This window comes from Danio rerio, chromosome 11 (assembly GCF_052040795.2).
Source record: "Danio rerio strain M-AB ecotype USA chromosome 11, GRCz13ab, whole genome shotgun sequence".
NCBI classification, from domain to species: domain Eukaryota; kingdom Metazoa; phylum Chordata; class Actinopteri; order Cypriniformes; family Danionidae; genus Danio; species Danio rerio.
Genome location: NC_141031.1, coordinates 11,652,391 through 11,675,116, shown reverse-complemented (window position 1 = coordinate 11,675,116; position 22,726 = coordinate 11,652,391). Strand labels below are relative to the sequence as shown.

The window sequence follows — 22,726 nt, the reverse complement described above, 5'->3', positions numbered from 1 at the left end:
ACATTGTTGCTCTTTGCTCTTGGAGCGGTTCGCTTTCACACTGCAAAGTTTATAATCGGACCAAAAGAGCTAAAACAAGTCACATGCGAGTAAACTCTCCTCACATTGGTCAGAGTGTCAGAGTTTATTTTGCAGCGTCCCGCTCAGCTGTCAGGAGAGGTGGTGGTTTGGTGGTGATTGACAAGGTGTGCGCGCGTGACGTGTCTGAGCAGAGACGCGGTAAGGAGGGGTGAGAAGGGTGCGCGACGATGCCTATTTGAGGACCGGGAGGGAGACGCGAGATTACCGGGAGATCATCACTCATTTGCGGGCATCCGGAGACTCGCGAAACTTCCCGCCATACTCATAATTCTCTCTTCATATAGCCGTAAGCCTATTACATATCCATAAAACACTGTGATATAACCGCGCTCGGATCGGATCGCTTTCTTACTGCAATCGATCCGCTCCAGGACCACCTCATTCAAGCGATCTCGGAGCGATTACTTTGGCGCGGAACAGAGCTCGATTGCCCTGTTCACATATGCCAAACGAACCGCACTAACTGGGCAAACGAGATACGTTCCGAAACAAAAGTGTAAGTGTGAAAGCACCCTAAGTACATATTACAGATTGCCTTTATTTAGCACAATTTCCAAGTGAATAGATCTTTAGTGAAGAGATTGTTAATTCTCAGTCTAATGGTTGTTCTCTACAAAATGTGCAGTGTCATTTTATTGTATATGTCATTACATGCACAATAGTCTGTTTAATTGTCAAAATTAGTCAAGACCAAATACCATGAATACCATACAGTAGGTGAATCCTTGGAACATTTGATTACAATTCATTACAGCTATTTATTCTTTTTGCTCTGATATACGAAAGTTACTTTGTGTGTGGTTGATCTTTACAATAAAAAAGGAGTTACTATTTCCTTGGCAGTATGAGTGCAATGTGTGACGTTAAACCTTGGAGGCTACTCTTACCTAAAATCCTATTTCTTTTTTTCAGTTTTATACACAAATATATTCTGTTAGATAGACAAAAACAGTATTGTAACCATTGACTATGAAGGACTAGGCTAAGACTGTAAGGTGGACATGAGGGATATTTTAGTGGTCCTGTGCCATAATGACAGAACATCTAAACATTTTGACTTGCAGTGCTTACACAATGCTAAAGGGTCGAGGTATTTTGGGGCACTGACTGTTTAAATGAGAAGGAAATTTAGTTTTGACACATGAGTGAACTGTTTTGGAAAAGGTGTGAGCTAAAATGTAACACTGTTTTGCCAAATGATCTTGGAATTTTAAGAATGTAATTTCTGTTTCAAGAAAAGAGTCAAATCAATGGAGAAAAACTATAATCCTTCATAGCCTCAAACATCCCAAGATTCATTGCTGCAGGCAGTTTTTAAAAGAAAACTCGGGAATAAATGTATAAATTAGGTTTTATAAGGTTAAAAAACAGAGTATGACATGTCTTACTAAAAACTGATTTTATAGACCGTGTACATTTTTATGTGTACATGTATGAATCAAAGGAAATATATTTTTAGTTTTGCCTTCAGATCACCTATAGTATTAAAAAATCATTTTTCAAAAGTTCACACATAGCTGATGATTAATTATAAAGCTTGTTTGGCACGCTGTCATGGGAGAGGGGAGTTTGAGCTCAGGTAGATCTCGAGAACTCCCCTGCTGTAGAAATGAACAGATAGTGATTGCTCTTCAGAGATAACTACTTACTAGGTGCATGTCTATGGTGTCGATTTGGATTAGTCAATTAACTTTAGTTGCATGTTTTTGGACTGTGGGAGGAAACCGGTGAACCCACGTGAGCACGGAGAGAATGTGTAAACTCCGCACAGAAATGCTGGACTAGAACCAGTGATGTTCTTACTGTGAGGCAACAGTGCTAACCACTGGGCCACCGTGCCACCCATGTAGGAAAGGAGGAGGAGTAGGGGTGGAAGGGGGATTCTTCAAAACGAAGATGGCTGTCATATGGAAGTAAGGGTATTTATAGTGGCTTAGGAATCGTCTGATTGGTGAATCATGAATTGAATAATGCGAGACCAGCTGCAAGCAACCATAAGCATGTGATCCTCTGGAAATTAGTTTATAAATAAACTTCACTTAAAAAGTCATTACAAATTTTATTACCGCTAATTAACAGCAGCTGTTACGGTTGCTAGGTGATGAGATCTGTCCTCTGTAGGCTAGATCATCTCATTTCAAAACGCTTGGTTCGGCTTGTATGGACTTCGAATGACTCGCCTTTGAAGTCTGCATCCTTTAGAGGCTAATGTTCACCGCTGTGAGCATGGGAAACCTTTTTTCCCACTTTGGAATGTTCATATACAAATTTGCACAACACCATAATGTTTGTGAAATCAAGATCATCTTTCTGCGATAAACAGCTGTTTGCTTGGATTTTCAGTTGACTTACGCCCCATCCACACGGGGCGTCAGCATCAACGCTTCCCATTCACTTTGAATGGGTGACGTCAGGCGTTGCCGAACTGCATTGTGGATCCGTCGGCACCGCTTCAGAAGCGTTGCTCGCTGCAGAAGTCGGGACTAGCTCAACTTTTCAAGCGCCAACGGAAGCATCAGCCAATCAGATCGCTGTATGCAAATACACCAGCTCAGACAGTGGCCTATTGCTGACTGAATTTCATTGGCTGACGCTTTTATGACGATCGCTTCAGACACTCCTTCAGTCAATTGTTGACGCTGAAGCCCCGTGAATGGGGCGTAAGGCTATATGCTAAATGCTGCTGCTGCAACAGAAAGCAGTTTGATAATTACCATGCTGTCCAGTAACCCTATGGGAGTTTCTTGTTTGTGAGGCAGTTTTGCACAAGATCACCCTCTGGCCTTCGGAGAACATTTACAACTTATCACAGAGCTGTGTTCTGCTCATAAGATGTGTCAGCTTTGGATTAAGCATGTTTGCAATTATGATTTGATTAATCTCCCAGCCCAACTGTCGCTCTTATGAAAGTTTTGCAGCTTTGAAACAACTTTTTACAAACTGTCAGTAGTTTTCATGAAAATATGAACATTTACCTTTTGCTTGCTGACATCTCCAACAGAGAGGAATCAGCTAAAATGTTGATAACATTAATCTTTAATCTTAAGATTCTAATCACCCTAATCATTAAGTGTGGTTTATTCATAAACTAATTTCGAGAGGATCACGTGCTTATGATCAACACGGCTGGCTCCTTATTAGCTCCATAATCTGCCCTATTAGATGATTATGGAAGCATTATAAATAATCTGAGTTTTCACTTCAGTTATCTTCGTCTTGAAGCCCCTTCCCTTTCCACCCCTACTTCCTCCCCCCTTTTCTGTTGAGTGACACGGTGGCCCAGTAGCTAGCATTGTTGCCTCACAGCAAGATCACTGCTGGTCCACCCTATCGGGTGTTTCTGTGCTGGGTTTACATGTTCTCCCTGTGTTCGCGTGGGTTTCCCCCGGGTTCCTCCCACCGTCCAAAAACATAAACCATAGCCAATCGACTAAACCAAATTATCACCCAATACAACCTTAGTTTACACTTCTCACGGCGACAAGCAGGGGAGTTCTCTAAATCTACTTGAGCTCGAACTCCCCTCTCGCCCTTCTAACGGGAGGGAGCCCCAGGCTCGAGGATATTACGAGCTCAGGGCTCTCTCCTGGGACAGCATGCCAAATACGCTTTATTGATTATCAGCTAAGTGTGAACTCTTGAATCATGGAAACATGACTGATATAAAGTGCATCACTAAATTCATGTTCAAATAAAGAGACTAAAGAAAATGAATGAATGAAATTCATGTTCATGTGTTGCGTGACTGACTAATACAGAAAATATCCCTGTAATCAAACTTCACATTCATTTATTCATTTTCTTTTCGGCTCAGTACCTTTATTAATCAGAGGTCGCCACAGCAGAATGAACCGCCAACTTATGTAGCATATGTTTTACGCAGCAGATGCCCTTCCAGCTGCAACCTATCACTGGTTAATCAAACTTCACATATTACACACTAAAATGCCATTTTGAACGAAATGCAGACTCTCACTTTAAACTGGAAACATAATCCTGTACACTTCATAGGATATTTAGTCAAATTAGAAAAGATCTGAAGTGAAAAGAAACTTGCAAAATAGTAGTGCACAGGGACTGAAATGGAGAACCACTGACCGGAAAATGTGACCGCAAACTATATATGCAACTTTTCATTTTTACAGGTCTCAACGTCCACAGTTTGTTGAAACACGAGAGTCTGGTTCTCACTCTGGAGGCTGTCAAATTCCTTGAAAAGAAGCTTCTCTGGCATGATGTGCGTTACACTCCCCTGTACCCCTTCAAACTCCCATACAGCGACCTGCCATGAACAGCACGGACTTCAGTGGATTAAAATGTTTATTTCATAAAAACAATGATCTGGGCGTCTCATTTCACATGCTTCATAAAGTAAAAAAAGCTTGATGATTTGAATAAATAATAGTATTAATTCAATATAAAAGATAAGGCGTATGTGGAAGAGTCTGTTAAGGATAGGAGATTTTGGCAGGGATAATGCAGTGTGCTAAATCATGTCTGATCTCCCATCTTAGTGCTGATCGCTTCTTCTCTGTCGGAACCACATAATTGTTGGGGATGAATGTCTTCTGAGGTCTCGGCTGGTGAACAAAATACACAAAAACAATTATATATGTAATTAGGCTGCATTACACTGCATGGTTCAAGTGACACAATTCCGATTATTTTTTTTCTCCCATGTGGCACAGATTGGATATGGCCCATGTACATGTAAGAAGGAAAAAAAAAACATGGATTCTGATTTACTCCAATCAGATCAGGCCTTGTTTATTTGTGGAAATTTATCCGATATGAATTGGACCCGTGTCTGCAGTATAAGCAGGTAGATCAGATTTTCACCTGTCAATGTGAGTCACGCATCATTAAAAACTATAGCGTATGACAGTATGTCTGAAGCTTTCATTTCAGAACAGACTTCAGCAGAGTCTCAAACCTTATATCTCATCCACGAGAACAAAAAAAAAAAAAAGCTTTTTTTTATTGTCAGCACAAGTATTTAAGCATGTGAACGATAGAGAAAGCAAAATACCCACCATATAAACTAATATAAAACTATTGCATACATCATGTGCATTAATCTCACCATTGGCATTACATTAAAATGCCTACTGGTTTAAAAAGGCCTAGAATAAAAGAAGATGGCCAAATGAGAACTTCCCTCTTTTATTATCAGCTTTGAGTCAGCGCCTGCTCTATTTTTTTCAGGTCATTGCGCCTTTTGCCATTGCTGTGTAAATGCTGATAAGAGTCACTTTTAAAAGATGATATAAGCAGGTCATGAAAAAAAAATCGGACAGTCCCAAAATCGCAATAGGCCATCAAGATCTGCAGTGTATATGCAGCCTTAGTTATGTATAGATACAATGTTAGTGCTGTCAGGGTATTTTAAGATTCAGATCAGTCTAATGCGGGAGGTATTGCACTCATTTAAAACAAGTCACAGAAACTTGACTGAGCTTGTTGTCTATAGCAAAACACACTGGAATAATTCACTATTATTCTAAAATAATATTTAGAATTACTACGACTAAAATGACATTGAGTCATTTATTTAGCATCATTAGGGTTAAAATGATTTTAGTGTGTTAAGGATTTAGATTTTTCACATGAGGCAATGTTGATAGCCTTAATTTTAAATTGAAAGCATTTTAAGTGTTCTGTACACTTTTCTAAAGCTGTACACACAGACATGCTGAAAAGTACTTTATATAACATGACTTACTGGTGGAGGCTGATACATAAGTTGTTCCTGGGGATAAGAAAAGAAAAAGTTGTTTGTTTTATTGAAATTAGCAAACAAACAAACACTCTTTTCATCTTAAGACAAGAAAAATATTAGAATGGTACCCTGATGGCCCAATGTAGCTCCTTCCTGCTCTTCTCTCCTGGAGGCTTAAACATCTCCCACTCCTGCTTATACTGAAGATACCTGATAAAGAAGCAAAACACGTTGTGAATAATTAAGAACTTTTCTAGTTCCAAGTATTACAGGATACACTACCCATTAAAAAAATATTATAAAAGGGGAGCACCTGGATTTACCAAATGCAATAAGATAACAGCCTCCCTTTGGATAATTAATGCATGCATGATTACGTTTCAGCTGGTAACGAGTAATTTGATCGTAACTGATGTAGAGAGGAGCTTCTCATTTCTCAAACGCATGTCAGTAAACACATCCAGTGGTTGTGGATGCTAATCTGTTTTAGAAGAGTCAAATAATTTGCAGGAATCAAGCAAAAACATTCAGGGAGATTGCAGAATACTCAAATTGGGTCAAGAACTGTCCAACGCATTATTAAAAACTGGAAGGTTAGTAATGCAATGTGTATTCATACAGCATTTTTATTGTGTATGGTCATACACCCAAAGCACTTCACAATCATGAGGGGGGTCTCTCCATACCACCACCAGTATGCAGCATCCACTTGGATGATGCGACGGCAGCCACAAGACAATGGCGCCAGTGTGCTCACCACACATCAGCTATAGGTAGAGTGGAAAGACAGTGATAGAGCCAATTCAGTGGATGGGGATGATTGGGAGGCCATGATTCGGTGAGTGGGATAGTGGGGAACCATCATCTTAGAGGAAGGGAAAAATCTTGAATGTTTGAAATCGCAATCACAAAGTCAGTGTGAAATCTGAATTTACAATGTTTATATTAATAACACTCATCATTTTTCATCTATTGAAAGCAAATGTTTGTTTTTTGGCAATCTTCAATCAAAGTCTGAGCATTTGCTTCCTAGTTTGGAGGGGCAGTCCTTTGTTAATGTCTGTCTGATGCCTTCAGCCACAATTTTCTTGCCCACTCCCTCTTACCATTAGTTTGCTACAAGGGAATGATTTGGAAAAAAGAAAGCCCTGCCTGACACTAGTTTTGATTCTGTTGGAAGTACATCAACGTCCTGAAATAAGTCTTAGAAACTACTGGTTAACACAGACTTTTAACATCTGTTGAAATCTTATATAAAAACAACAGTAGAACTCACAGCTATGTGCAATAGTGAAAGTAATTGTGCAGACAAGAATTTCTACAGTAACAATGTTAAGGGTAACTCAAGGGATCGAGACTGAAAAAGCTGTGTAGGCTTAAGTAAACCACTTATCAGTAAGGCTAAGCAAAAAAAAAAAAAAAAAGGGCTAGGAAACATGACGATTGGACTGAAAGAAGGGATTGTGGTTCTATGAGTCAAAATTTACCCTGCTCCAGATTAATGGGCACATCAGGGTAAAGGCAGATTTATACCTCTGTGTCAAGCGCACGCGTATGCTACAGCGTGGCCTACACGTGGACGCATAGCCCTCGCCGTGGCATCGCTGATGCGCACCCAATGACTGTAAAAAATATGGACGACGCGACAGCCCTTTTTCCCACTGAACGCCTTGAGGGCAAAACGCCTGCTTGACGGGCACAAACTGTCGCAAAAGACTGCTGAAATTGGAGCCTTGACATGCGCAGAAGGACTGTCTGATGGAGCCAGAGGAGGAGGCGCGAAAATGAGCGGAGTCGAGCTTCCAACCAAACGCTTTATGTAAAATCAACCACACCCCCCGAACTTCTCAGCATGCGTTTGCTGTCATATCAACACAAATGGATGTAATAACGTTAACAAATATGAGGGTTTTATATATTCAATCGCGCCAGCTCCAGGCCGCAGCGCATAACATACTCGCGGCGTCGCGGGCTGATTGCGGCTCGCATGCGGCAGCGCCGGCTCGCTCGGCCGCGGCATCTGGCTCGATTGACTCGGGCTGGAATCGGGTAGTGAGTCCAGGCATCCGGAGTAAGTCCAGCAGAGGTAACGTTAGTCAGTCTGAGCTCTAAGGGATAAGTCTCCGGCAGGCGAGAATCTAGCCGGAACTGTGTTTTGCTATCTGGGTGGTTAGGCGTGTATCAGCAAACTAATAAAGCCCGAAAAAAGCCCTGAACTTAGCGAATAAACACAGGATCATGTATGTCAGAAACTATAGTTTACTGCTGAACTCATTTTGTCATGTTAAAATAACACAGAAATCGAATAATAACACTTCAGTCTCCTGCCGAAGCTCAGACGCGCTGCTTTGAGAAACTGTCAATCACAGCTGTCAATCACGATGACACGCCCAGCATTAAATTACTGCTAAAAACAAACTGTTTACAAAAATGAAGATCTGCACCTATTTCAGCACAATAACCAGTGCCTTAATCGACCAGAACCATCTTTCGGGACATTTTATTGCAAGTGTAATAATTTTTTTTTTATTTGGGCTCAAGTCTCCTTCATTAACACGGAGGAGGCGGGCTTTATGACTTGTACTGCAGCCAGCCCCCAGGGGGCGATCTAACGGCCGAGACCTTCACTCAAACGCAGGCTTGCGGCACACTTGTGCGCACCTTGAAAAATGTAACAACACCTCGCAACTACACATAGCATAAGCTCTGTGATTGGTCGACTTGGTAGTACTGACAAGTCTGGGCAGGACAGAGAGCCCATTGGAGTGATTGTTTACAAGTGTGGAGTCCCTCGAAGGAGCTCTGAATGGAAAGTTTTGTTTTGTATTGTATTTACCTCATGGTTAAAGTTGTTGCACGTCCGCCTGTTACTGCCTCAAAATGAGCGAGTTTGAACCACTTGTTCATTAAGAAAGCGTTCAGAAAAAACAAAACACCAGCGAAGAAACTCGCCACAGAGGAACATAAACACCTCACTGCCAACTAGTGTTTTGAAAGTGTTATTGCAGAGCAACAGAAACAGCGCGCAGAAGTATGAATGCACAGCTATGCACGTTGCATGCACCATGTGTCACGCCAGGGGCGTACTCGCTATAGCGAGCACCGGGACATTTCCCGGTGACCTGACAGTCAATTTGGCTCGCCACCGTGAGTCGATCACTTGATGCAGAAATATAAACCAGGCTTAAGAAGAGAGGTGGGTGAAGTAATGCACCCATCATGCCTGGTGCTTACCATACCTGGGTGGCAGTGCTGTGATCTGGGGATGCTGTAATTTGGTCAGCTCCAGTTTCCAATAGTATCTGGATGCAGCCTTATGACGCAAGCTGAGATTGCATCGCCCAGAGATGCAGTGTCAGACACAATGAAGTCAGTGGAGCTGGTGACGTCAGGGGTTAGGGGAGGGGTTAGGTGTTCACAATAAAAAGGACTGGATGCAGCTCAGCTTGCATCTGCACAGAGACTGCAGCCAGACCCGATTCAGGGAGCACGAGACGTTTTTCACACATGAATTGGCCACCAAAGAGTCCAGACTTTAACCCTATTGAAAATCTTTGAAATGTGCTGAAGAATAATTTTATCCAGCTGTCCAACTCTACAATCATCAATACAAGATTTTGGTGACAAATCGATGCAACTCAAAATCACTCCGCAACCACAGCTACATTTTAGAGTTTAGTTTTGAAGGGAAGTGTATTTAACAAAAGTAAAATTTTCAACCAATAACAAAAGATTCAGGTTTTACATACTTTGCAACTGGATCAGTTTTCTTCAAGTTCCTTGTGTGAGGATGATCAAAAACTGGCCTAATAACTGGGAAGAGAATCCGACTGTGAAAATGCCTTCAAACTAACAATCAAAGAATCTTAGAACTGAAAATAGGAAAATTACACTCACATGACTTTGGACGAGGTCGGATATCACTCTCACTGTGTGACCGTGTCTATAAAAAAAATAAATAAAAGTTTATCACTCAAAACGTTAAGACTGATATGTAGGAAAATGTTTATATACTGACCATGCCTCTGATGTATTGTTGGAAAGCACTTGAGGATTCCTCTGTCACTGAGCTGGTTCTGTCAGTATAGCTTTCTGTTTCTTCACTCTCTGAGTCATAATGCACACGAGAAGTAGGAATCCGCATCTGATCCAAACGCTCCTCCAGTTCACTGACTGTACCTGCAAAACATATGAATATGATTACTCATATCCTACACATTTAAATGTAATAACTACATCTCTAATGTGCACAAATACTCCACAAAAGAGTTTTAGATAGTATCTGACGTGATATTTTTGAAAAAAGAATTTGTTTAAATTGATAAAAAGTGACAAAGGAGTCTAATATTTTTTTAAATCTTCCAAACATTAGGCAACACAATTGTGTTGAACATTGAGAATAAGAAATGTCTCTTGTGCAGAATTGTGTGAACAGAGAAAAATATTCCATCAAAAATTAGCACGACCTCTTATTATTAACTTTGTAAAAAGGATTATAGCTGCAACCAAAATTGAACACCACTAAAGTAGGTACTACATTGAATTCACTTCACAACCTTTAGAAAAGTATGTTATATATACTATGATTGCGAGTAGTATGAATGGAATTTGGATGTACCACTACTTTGTCATTATCACTTGACCTTTCCGCATCAATTGCATCATTTCACTCCCATTAATGAATTCTCTCACTTGGCATCATGGGAAAGTGTGCTGCTATTTTTCAAATACTATGAATTCAGACATATTACTCTACTTATATACTGCTTTTCCCATACTATATAGTAAGGACATATATAATTTTGGACCCAGCGTATTAATTTTTGGAATGACAAGCTAAATTAAAAGTAAAAATGCAGTGTTCTGCAAACTTTACATGCATTGATCATTGTTTGGCTTGTGATCGTGTGATTTTTTAAATATTAATGACAATTATTGAGATTATCCTAAAAATTTACACATTTTAGTACATTAGATAACTACAATCAGAGAACTATTCGATAATTGTTATGGGACTATTACTAACCCTCGACTCTGGAGCAGGGTAAATTTGGACTCGCAAGACCACATCACCTTCTTTCAGTCCGATCGTTACGTTTCCTAGCACATGTAAGCCTTTTTTTTTTTTACTTAGCCTTGCTGATAAGTGGTTTTCTTAAGACTACACAGCTTTTTCAGTCCAGGTCCCTTGAGTTCCCTTCACATTGTTTGTGTAGAAATTCTCATCTGCACTAGTACTGTGAGTTCTACTGTTGTTTTTGTATTTGATTTCAACAGACGTTAAAGGGTCACGAAACAACAAAACACATTTTTTGAGATGCTGACAGTCATATATGTGTCTCACGATGATAGGGACAGATTACCCTAAAAAGAAAAACTGACCCACCATTTCCTCTATCTCAAGTGGTTCCAAACCTTTATGAGTTTCTTTCTTTATTCTTACACACAATATTTTAAAGATTGTTGAAAACCGGCAGCCACTGACATCCAAAGCAACCAAAAAAACAAAAACATAAAATGGAAGTCAATGGTTTCCAACAAGTGGTTTCCAACAAAATATCTTCAAATTATCTTCTTTTGTTTGCAAAAGATTAAATAAATTCAGGCAGGTTTAAAAGAACTGGAGGATGATGTAGTAAATGATAACAGAATTGTAATTTTTGGGGGGCTGAACTATGACAATATTTTAAAACAGGGGTATGAACTTCAGTTCCTGGAGGTTTGCAGCCCTGTAGAGATTAGCTCCAACTCTGCTTAATCACACTTTAAGGTTTTAAACAAGCCTGAAGGACTCGATTAGTTCTTTCAGGTGTATTTGATTAGGGTTTAAAGCTAAACTATGCAGAGATGCTTGACACCTTTAAAATTAAAGCAAATCCCATTAACCAGTGTAACACACCAAGGCAGCCAGCATAAGCTCTGACTCTCGTCTCCTTTCTCCTTTGGTGTTCCTCATCATATCCTCCATGATATTGTCTCTCCTCGGGTCTCTTCTGAACTCTGCCCCTCCTGTGCCTCAAATTAAAGGGGTGGTCAAGACTGTACCGCAAAGCCTCCAACTCCAAACCTTCATTGAAATACGCCACATTTTGGGAGCTTGACTCTTCAGTTGCATTGTCATTTTTTGCTGGACTCTGGTGCTGCTCGGCTTGACTTGGCAAATCGGGAAACTGAGGTTTATTATCCTTAAATCCATCATGGCTTTGCTGAGCAACCACACTTTGCCTACCATCAGGTGATTCTGTCGGACCTCGTCCATCAGTTGTTAGATTTTCCTTGAACCAGAGCAGACTGCTGTTATCTTCATAGTCAATATCATATAAAACTGATTCATTCTCTTCTTCTAATCCAGCCACAGTGCAGTCGTCTCTATAGTCCACTTCTTCTGGGTCTCCATATTTCGACGAGTCTGGTCTGTATGTGCCATAACCAGATGTTAAAATGCTTGCAGCAGGACTGCCCAGACTTTCATGAACATCGCCAACACCCATATCTCTAGTTTCCTTCTTCAGCTTCAGCTCTTGTCCCCAAGTATAATTATCCTCTTCTTTCTCAGACTGGCCACTGACTACTGTAACATAATCATAATCATCATCATCATCATCATCATCACTCATCCATGAGTTCCTGTCCTGCCTTTCCTCTTCCTCAACAGGTCCATCAAAAAACCATTTGCTCTTCTCTTGTTCATCATCCTGTTCAGCTGAATTAGATTGTCGTTTCTCTCCTTCAGCCTCACTGTCATGTTCATCTGCTCCTGGCACATTCTTTACCAGGTCCTTGTTGTTAATTTTTTCCTCACTCTTTCGAAGTTTTATCTCTTCATCATAGTCATCCGACAAATATTGCCTCTTTTCCTTGACATGGTTTCCATTTCCTTCACAAATCCCCTCCTCTTTGTTGTTGCTGCCAATGTTTTCCTCTGTACAGTCTTTTATAAAACACTCTCTTTCCTCTTCCTCATCAGTTAGTTCCTCTTCATTGTTTTTGTTAGGTTCTCTCTGTTTGCTGTTCTCTGATCCCTCACTTTCAGAGTTTTCTGTACTTTCTTTCATTAAAAAAGATTTATCAATGTCTGCCTTTACTTTAATGCCTTCATGATCTTCTGATGCAAAACATAGGTTATCTCCTTCATATTCGCCTTCTTCCTCTGAAAATGTATAGTTTTCCTCCCCACTTCCACCAGTGCCCTTTTTCCTGGAGAGATTGTTTATCTTTTCATCCATGTCTGAATCTATACCTGTAAGCCTTCCTTCCCTATTTAAATCTTCTTTTGAATAAAGCTCATCTTGTTCATTGGCTTGATCTTTTTCACCCTCTGAATTATCAATTTCATTTTTTTTCTCCTCGTTCTCCTCAGTGTTTCCTCCACTAAAGCTTTCTCTCTCCTTCTCACTATTTAGTTCATCCTCAGTCACTTCTTTTTCTGGCTCTTCCTCGTCCTTCCTCTCATTCCGTTTTCTCTGTTCACAAAAATAAAATTCTGGTTTGAAAAATTCCTCTTGACTTTCTTCTTCCTCTTTACTGTCTTCTTTTTTTTCCTCTTCCTCATTTTGTATGTCATCTTCTCCAAAAAAAATTTCCTCTTTTTCCTCCTTTTCACTATCTTCTGGTTCTTCCTCTGAAAACTCTTCTTCCTCCTCGTCTTGAGTTCCTTCCTCCCCTTCTTCACTTTCTTGCTCACTGTTTTCCTCTTGACTTCTTTCCCCCGTTAGCTCTTCTCCACTTTCTTCTTTTTCAACACTTTCCTTTCCCTCTTCTTCAACGTCACTTTGCTCTTCAGTCTCATCAAGGTCCCTTTCTTTTTTCTCCTCTTCACTTTCTTGCTCTTTTTCTTCCTCTTGACTCTTCTCTTTTTTTGACGCTTCACTTCTTTCCACCATTTCCTCTTCTTCACATTCTTCTTTCTCTTCACTTTCCTTTCCCCCTTCTTCTACTTCACTTTGCTCTTCCTTGTCTTCAAATTCTTTTCCGTCTTCCTCCTCTTCACTTTCCTCCACCTCACTTTCTTCTGAGTCATCATTCTCTTTTTGTAGTTCATATAGCTCAAACTCTTCATGCTCACTTTCTTGTTCTTTTCCTCCTTTGTTCTCTTCCTTACTTTCTTCTTCCTCTTCATTCTCATCTTCATTTTCTTCTGAACTTTCATCTTCCTCCTCTTCACTCTCTTTCTCCTCTTCTGAACTTTCATTTTCCTCTTCACTCTCTTCTTCCTCACTCTTGCCTGCTTCTTTACTCATGTTTCCTTTACTTTTAACCTCTTTTACATTTTTCTCTTCTTTACTTTGTTTTTCATCTCCTTTTTCTTGAATTGCTTTTGTGAATTGCTCCATTCTTTTTTCCTTGTCATCTTCAGAATCCAAATTTTTATGCATCGTCCTCTCTTTATTATCCTGCTCATCTTTACTGTCTCTTTCAGGCCTTTTCTCAGTCCTTTTGTTTTCTTTCTTAACATAGTCCTTATCATCTTCCTCCTCGCTCTCTCGATCTGTCCAGAAGGAAGAGGACAGGGATGCTTCATCTTCATTGCTTTCATTTTCCAGACGGCTCTCAAAAGCTTTATACATCCTGAGGTAGATAGACAGTTCTCTCTCTCAGGCCTCAGTATGAAAATCAGCTCAGCTTTTGAGCCAAAGCAGATGGCTGAGAGGGAGGGGCTGTAACTAAGAAGATTACCAGTAAGAACTTATTAGGGTTAACAAGGGTAATTGTGCCACCTGCTGTATGGGAGCTTGTTTTTTTATAATAGAATACTACCGAAGTTTATGTTTTTGGCTCAGTGGTTAGCAATGTCGCCTCACAGCAAGAAGGTCACTGGTTCAAGTCCAAGTTGGGCCAGTTGGTATTTCTGTGTGGAGTTTGCATGGAATTCCTCCAGGTACTCTGGTTCACCCCACAGTCCAAAGAGATGCGCTATAGGTGAATTGCATGAAGTAAATTGGCTGTAGTGTACAAATATGTGAGAACGTATGGGTGTTTCCCAGTACTGGGTTGTGGCTGGAAGGGCATCCGCTGTATAAAACATATGCTGGAATAGTTGGTACGTTACACTGTGGCAACCTCTGCTAAATAAGGAGCTAAGTCGAAGGAAAATTTATGAATATATAGTGATTGATGAGTAAATTATAATAAAATTTTCAGTTTTGGGTGAACTACCTTCTTAAATTGAAAATGAGAGTAAATACTATGTTACAAAGTTGTTCTTTTAACCCTCCCATCGTGTTCACATCCCACACCTTACTTTACTGTTCCCGATCAAAATTGAGCAGTCTGTTTTAAAACTGGTCTTAAATTAGCACAAAAAACATTTTTCACCACACAATTTTTATTCAACATTCTTTAGCTGTGAACAATGTCTCACTACAAAGTAATGTCTAACATAAATTTATAGGATTTGACTACAGTGAAAACTATAGACAAATAGACACTGAAAACGTATTACAAAATGAACAATAGATAACAGAATTTAAAACACTATCACAGGGTCTGACCAAAGAAACTGAAGTTTTAATCCATTTGAATGATTTATCAACCATAGCAAAACAAAACAGTATCCTTTCCTGTGTACTGAGTGCTTAAATTTTCATTCAGTCCTTCAATTGGACTATATTATTGAAAAAATGTAGGAAGTAGTGACTGAGGGTATAGGTGGTGAATATGGACACAGAACTAGCACTAGTTATACTTTAGTCATTTTTGAATGAGATGCTAATGGTCTAGTTCAATAAAATAATTGATGCTAAGCTAAAAGTTCTCCTGCTAGCCCGGGAACACCACAGATGTAGCAAGGTTGAATAAAACACTCAAAATTTAATGAAAGAGATGATCATCAATTTTATATGTTCAAGTGCTTAGTGTGGAGGATATCATAAGATATTGAGGCATTCAGATGTAAAACACAATATTTATGAGTGTTTTAACTTGTAAATCGGTCAGATTTGACCCGATCACAACAGGAAGGTAAAAAAAAGGGTCACGAAACACCAAAACACATTTTTTGAGCTGTTGACAGTCATATATGTGACCCACGCTGCTAAAAACACTATTAGGACATTTTATATATTCTTTTTCAAACATTTTAAAATGACTCAAGAAGCATTATGATGTATATATGCTGTATATAACAAAGCCTTATAATGGGGTCAAGTAATTTTTGGTTGGTAGTTAACCCAAAAATGAAAATTCTGCCATAATTTAATCAACCAATAAATGTTCCAAACCAGTTTGAGTTATTTTCAGTTAAAAAAAAAACTCTGTCAAACAGAGTAAATGATGACAATTTTATTTTTTTTTTTGAGTGAAGTACTTTTAAAAATGTTTAAAAATGTTACATAAAACTTACCAGAATCTTCACTATGTGTAGACTCATCACAGACACGAGACCGACCTTGATGCTTCCTATGTAACAAGACAACAGGAAACGAATGTGCATTGATTATAATGATATTTTACATCACGACCCAATCTAAATAAATAAATGTCACATCTTCCTACCTTAGCACTTTCCTTTTAATCATAGGCTTCATATGAGTATGATGATCTCCATCAGGACTTGTTGTCTCACTATCATCCAAAACTGAGTGAAATATTTCTGAGGGTCTTTCCTCAGTCTCCAATCTGTTGGGTGCTGTGGACGGCCGTGCCGGTCTATGAGCAACTGAGTGTCGTGAATATAAATCATAGTAGTGATTCATACCAGCGTCTTCATGATCTTCCTCATTAAAGGTGGAGGTGAAAATCTAGATATGGACAGGAAAACATATACATTATGCATTCAGAAATGGTAAAATGCTTTGATTTTTAAGATGTGTAGAAAGTCATACCTCTCTCTGTTGAGCTGCTGAGCTGGTGTTGAAGGTAACGTAGTTAAGACTGGGGCCGATGTTGTTCAGCTGAACTAAAGCAGAAACACAAATTAAGTTTTTAAAGAATCTTTACAATTTCAATATTACAAATTTTAGGTTTTCATTTTTAACATATAAGATGTTAAATGAGGCGACGCAGAAGGTAGTGCTGTCGCCTCACAGCAAGAAGGTTGATGATTCGAGCCTCGGCTGGGTAAGCTGGCGTTTCTGTGTGAAGTTTGCATGTTCTGCCCGCATTCGTGTGGGTTTCCTCCAGGTGCTCCGGTTTCCCTCACAGTCCAAAACCATGCGGTACAGGTGAATTGGGTAGGCTAAATTGTCCAAAGTGTATGTGTGAATGAGTGTGTATGGATCTTTCCCAGTGATGGGTTGCGGCTGGAAGGGCATCCGCTGCGTAAAACATTTGCTGGATAAGTTGTCGGTTCATTCCTCTGTAAGACCCCGGATAAATAAAGGGACTAAGCCGACAAGAAAATTAATGAATGAATGAGTTTTTCTATAGATGCTTTACAGATTATCATTATACATTGATGTATATGTTTGTATTTATATGTATTTTCCATTTTTTTCTTTTTTTTTTCTCTCTCTCTTTTCCCATATATGCAAGTGGGTGTTTGTATCTATGCCGGATTTATAATGATAGTAGACTTTGCTTGTTAAATTATTTGAATGCCATTTGAGATGTTTAAATGAGTCATGTGACCGTAGTACTCAAAGGAGACTCTAGACGCACCTGATCACTGTTACCCTGATGAAGGCAGACTTCTGCTGAAACGCGTAGGTTTTTAAAGATTTAGCCATGTGAATAAAGGCTTTTTAAATTTTTCACTTTATTCGAGTTCCTTGGACTGATTCTTGTTGCTATTTTGATGAATCCCTCACCCAAAGAGCACCGACCATACATTTGAGCTTGCCCCAGAGCGCTTTTTGTTTATTTTCTCTGGAATAAATCACCTAATACACTCCTTGTGTGTGTTTCTGCAAACCTCAATCATATTAAAGCCATTGGGAGTTAAGCAATTTCTCTCTCTGCTCAATAATTATTAAATGCAATTCCCTTCTTTGTCTAAAATTTGCTAGAGCTAAAATTCTCTACACACTTGTGCATTAAAGGCATAGTGGCCACTGACTTCCATAGTATTCTTTTTATCCTATGATGACTGTCAGTGACTACCAGTCTCCAACATTCTTTAAAATATCTTTGTTTATAAGAAAAAAATTATAATAATTTCAATGAGGTTTGAAACCTTTGTGTAAACTGTGAGTTTCATTTTTGCATAAACCGTTGCTTTAAAATAGATGTATTATTATTATTGAATGTTTTAATTTACCCATGTTATTTTAATTTTGTATTTTATGTCTTTTTGTTCTTTGGATTTAAGGAAAACATATAATACAAATAAATGAAATGCATCATTATTTTCTCAGTTTTGGGGAGTAACTAGTTACATGAAATGCTCTTATGTAATACATAATTAAATTACAAAACAAGTGTAACTGTAATATGTTACAGATACTGATGATTTTTTAAAATAAATTTAAAAATGTTGTAAAAGGGCTGTTACATTTCAATATCGTTTGTAAAAAGCTAGGACACATGAATAAGGCTATTTTGCAAAACTTGCTAATAAAAAGCTGTTTGGTAAATTACTGTGTTTATTTCCTATTTTGGTTTATAAAAAATATATACTTCTGTTTATTACAAGGCATTGTTTTTGATTCCAGCGTTTCCTCTCATTCATTCATATAATTTATTTTCGGCTTAGTCCCTTTATTAATCTGGTTTTGCCACAGCAGAATGAACCGGCAACTTATCCAGGATATGTTTTACGCAGTGGATGCCCTTCCAGCTGCAACCAATCACTGGGAAACATCCATACACACTCACTCACACACACTTACCATGGTCAATTTTAGCATACCCAATTCACTTGTAGCACGTCATTGGACTTGTGCGGGAAACCGGAGCAAACACGGTGGAGAACAGGTAAACTCCAGACAGAAACGCCAAGTGATCCAGCTGAGGCTCAAACCAGCGACCTTGTTGTTGTGAGGCGATCATGCTAACCACTGCACAAACCTTTCCTCTCATAGCTATGTAAATATTTGATTTTAAAAACTTTATCATAGCTATTAAACCAGGGGCGTTGCGAGGGGAGGGCTTTGGGGGCTTAAGCCCCTGATGTATTGTCAAAAGCCCCTGATCTTTTGGAATATGTTGCACTTAAATAAAAATAGGTTGTATAACATTTATTTTGTTATCAAAGTTCTGAAAATTAACATGTGTAAAAGTAACAAATATCACGCGTATTCTACCTAAAGCAGCGTTTGTGTCGGGTATTTAAAAAGTAATCTATTCAGCCGTACCTGTTTCTACCGGCAGGTGGGAGTGGCTCTGTTGTCACATGGTTTAAAAATATTCCACTGCACCACGCCACTGCACATCATTCATTATTTTGAGCAGCTGAAGCTGATGAGGTAATAATACAACTGTTTCGCAAAACTGAATAGTTCTAGCTAAGTTACAGATGAAGCTTAATATTTGTTTTTACAGCAGAAAATGTGTGTAGTTTTGGTGAAATAACATAACTGTAGATAATCAATAAAATGTGCTGCACATTAATGTAAATACATGCGAATTAGTCAGAAAAATGTAAATTGTACTTTCTTTCTAGATATGATATATATATATATATATATATATATATATATATATATATATATATATATATATATATATATATATATATATATATAGACATCTTTATCTAGATATGATATAGCCAGTCACATCTGTTTCTGTAATAGTTAAATCATAGTGAGTTCATGTATCTAGCATATTATTTTATGGCTATATTCTACAGTAACATGCTATGTCAGTTAGCAGCGGATTATAAATCGACTTTCTTATGAAAATACTAAATGCCTCCGGGCCCCCCTGTTTATTTTTTTAACACATTTTTAAACATAATAGTTTTAATAGCTCATCTCTAATAACTGATTTATTTTCTCTTTGCCATGATGACAGTAAGTAATACTTGACTAGACATTTTTAAAGAAACTTCTATACAGCTTAAAGTGACATTAAAAGGCAGGTTAGGGTAATTTGGCAAGTCATTGTATAACGATAGTTTTTATGCTGACTATCGGAAAAGAATATAGCTTAAAGGGGCTAATTATTTTGACCCTTAAATGGTTTTTAAAAAATGTAAAACTGCTTTTATTCTAGCCTAAATAAAACAAATAAGACTTTCTCCAAAAGAAAAAGTATTATCAGACATAATGTGAAAATGTACTTGCTCTGTTAAACATCATTTTGAAAATATTTAAAATAGGAAAAAAAATTAAAAGGGGGGCAAATAATTCTGACTTAATCTACATTTATTGTCACAGTCGTGTAAATGATCAGTTTAAGCCTTTTTTTGTTTATTCAGATCTTATTTTCATTCAACTCCAGCAATAGCTGGATTCTTTCATCCATAATATTAGGGTTTTCCTGGAATATTGTACAACTTTTGTGAGGCATATATGGAATTTCTGCTCAAGTGTGAATGAAACAGGCATTGCATGCATTCAAAGTGCTACAATGCCCACATCAACCTATTTTGAGGAAAACTAAAAATCTCCCTCTAAAGAAATTTAAAGTAAACACATTTCTAGCATTTAAATCTTTATTTTTTTGTTCTATTTTTGATACAATTGTTTTTTTTTTTTAAAAAAAGCCCATTGAATATCAATAAATTCTGTCATTATTTTTTAAATCCGTATCTAAAAAAAAAAAAAGGTTTTAAAGTCTGACTGAAAATTAAAATTTTCTAGTGCTGGGCAAAAAAATTATCTTGATTAATCGCATATAAAATAAAAGCTTGCTTTGACATGATATATGTCTTTGCATTATTTATATTAAGGCTGCATGAAGTTGGAATAATCGGACATTTTGATATTTAGTTTTTCTGTGATATATATTGTGATATATTATGGATATACTTTGCAATGACTCCATGAATCTCATGTACTCTAAATAGTGGAGCTGATCAACTATAAATCTTCAACATTGCAAATCTGCGATATGGATGCTGAAATGATATATTGAGCAGCCTTAATTTATATTTATTATGTACATGATACACACAGATACATAGAAACAAAAATTTGTTACATGGATATTTTTTTATATATAATTTGTATCATATACACATTTATATGAGAATTAGATCTAAATATAAATAAACTTTTTCACACACACTTAAATGACAAACTTTTTATCTTTGATGTGAATTATTTTTGATGAGTACTAAATTAATCTAATCTTATTTTATTTTTTTGACAATCAGTGTTGATGAGTACTAGTGGCAGGGCTTAACAATAAGGACAGCCCGGTGGCCCAGGGCCAGCGTGAGAGACACTTGGGACAGTAGACCGGATCATTACTGGCCCGATTGGGACAGTGCTGCCTTGTCACTAACATTTAATTTGTCTGTGACTATTTGTCAATTGCGTGCATTTTTTTTCATGTTTGTGCTTTTAAATCTTTAAATGTGACCTACTCTGTAATGTCGTAAACAACATATTGCTTTCCGATTCGTCTGGATCTGATTGATTTGACCATGCTTTTTTGTTTTTTGTAACCTGGTAACAACCAGTACAGCATAGAAACAGCAACATGGCAGCAACATCAAATTAAAAGACTAAATGAAAATGTCTGTCTCTAACGTGTTGGAAGTAGACATTTACGTGGAAACAACACGACAAAATAAAAATGAAGTGATGTTATGCATAGTTTGGCATCAGTTTGACAAGTCAGCCACCTTTTGTTAAATAATTTCAAACTGCCTCCGCATTTTCCATACTGCTCTTTTTGTTTGCATAACACTTATATTTACAATTGTTTTTTAAGTATTGAAATTATAGACTTACAGACTTTATTTTTGACACATTATTTAAAATATGTGGTTAACCTCCCTTTTTTTTGGTGGGGCCAGTGAAGATTTTGGCAGGGCAAGTAAAAATCTAAACCACTTGCCCGATCGGACCAGTACAAAAAATCCTTAGCATTGAACCAATGTATGAAAATTATTAAGAACTAAAAACTTTTGAAAACGTTACAAATTTTGAAAAGTAATCTAAAATAATCAAATGTAATGTTACATTAAAAGGGTGAATGAATTGTTATACAATATATTACATTTTAAATAATGTAACTTTATTGTATTATTATGGTAAGTGACATGATAATGCAGGAGAGAGAGACAGCTCACCCTTTTCCTTAATAAGGGCAGGTGGACTTTTGCTGGTTCTGCTTTGTGATGCTGGAGAAGTCCAGTCACTAGAGCTCTGACTCCTAGACTTTTCATGACGGATCAGATGATCTAGATCTAGTGGAGATGTCATTCAAGACACGTTATTTGAAGGCAAGCTCAGGTATGTTATAAAATGCCAAAAAAAAAAAAAAAATACACAGAAGACAGTGAAATGTTTTAAAATGTTTTCTAACCTCGCTTGAATTCGCGCAGTCTTTGTTTGGAAATATGACTGTATCCAAGCGCAGCCAACTGCTCCTGGATCTCCTCCTCGGAAAAGTCCACACTCTCCATCTTTTATTAACCAAACACAGATATTAGTAAGTATTTTTATAAAGGTAAAGTTAGTTTTATATTCGCACATTCGTTCATTTAGCAGTCTCTATATTGTTTACCATGTTATTTTAGAATTTGCAAAGAATACTTTTCTGAAATTATATTATTAAGGAGAATGTCTGAATATCTAAATATAAAACCAACTTTACCTCTATAGGATTTGTACAGTATTAGTAAAAACGTCGCATTTCCTCAAGAGAAAACACATGTTCGCTGAATCTAAACAAACCTCTCTTTACTTCCTCACTGAAAACAACCTAACGTCCATAGATAACGATAACTTAGTGTTGAAATAAGAAGCCTGTCGCGGCAACACAATAAAACATAAGGGATGGTTAAATAACGTGTATTCTGTGTTTTCTCACCTTTAAATGGCCAGGTTTGCTTGTTGTTGTTTTCAGTACCAGGACAACGGCGGCGGTTCC

At 37.9% G+C, this 22,726-nt stretch overlaps 3 protein-coding genes across 18 annotated transcripts in view; 1 reads left to right on the top strand and 2 right to left on the bottom strand.

The window, feature by feature from the left end:
• mrpl4 (mitochondrial ribosomal protein L4) overlaps positions 1-4,418 on the top strand; it is a 12,643-nt gene extending 8,225 nt beyond the window's left edge. For 4 of the 9 annotated variants that reach the window (XR_015501964.1, XR_015501961.1, XR_015501960.1 and 1 more), the window contains one exon: positions 600-4,418. Coding sequence is in view for 2 of the 9 variants with exons in the window: in XM_087272400.1 (XP_087128526.1) it covers positions 4,227-4,372 (146 nt within the window). In the remaining 7 variants the exon portion in view is untranslated. 9 annotated transcript variants of the gene reach the window in all.
• Positions 1-22,726, bottom strand: part of pla2r1 (phospholipase A2 receptor 1) — an 868,273-nt gene that overhangs the window by 555,701 nt on the left and 289,846 nt on the right. The window lies entirely within an intron of this gene.
• hyls1 (HYLS1 centriolar and ciliogenesis associated) lies at positions 4,384-22,726 on the bottom strand. 8 transcript variants are annotated; one of them, XM_087273364.1, is made up of 13 exons: positions 22,451-22,726; positions 22,160-22,259; positions 21,924-22,040; positions 16,624-16,697; positions 16,497-16,539; positions 16,295-16,427; positions 16,143-16,198; positions 9,819-9,979; positions 9,698-9,743; positions 9,550-9,613; positions 5,929-6,010; positions 5,804-5,830; positions 4,384-4,661 (listed from the first exon to the last, which is right to left on the bottom strand). In XM_087273364.1, the coding sequence occupies exons 2-13, from the start codon at positions 22,257-22,259 to the stop codon at positions 4,530-4,532; spliced, it is 1,035 nt and encodes a 344-aa protein (XP_087129490.1). In that variant the 5' UTR covers positions 22,451-22,726; the 3' UTR covers positions 4,384-4,529. The 8 variants fall into 8 exon arrangements, 5 of the variants coding, with proteins under 5 accessions (XP_087129490.1, XP_087129489.1, XP_087129488.1 ...); XM_087273363.1 differs by having other exon boundaries at positions 22,667-22,726; XR_015502387.1 differs by having other exon boundaries at positions 5,929-7,404; positions 8,452-9,613; positions 16,295-16,539; positions 22,667-22,726.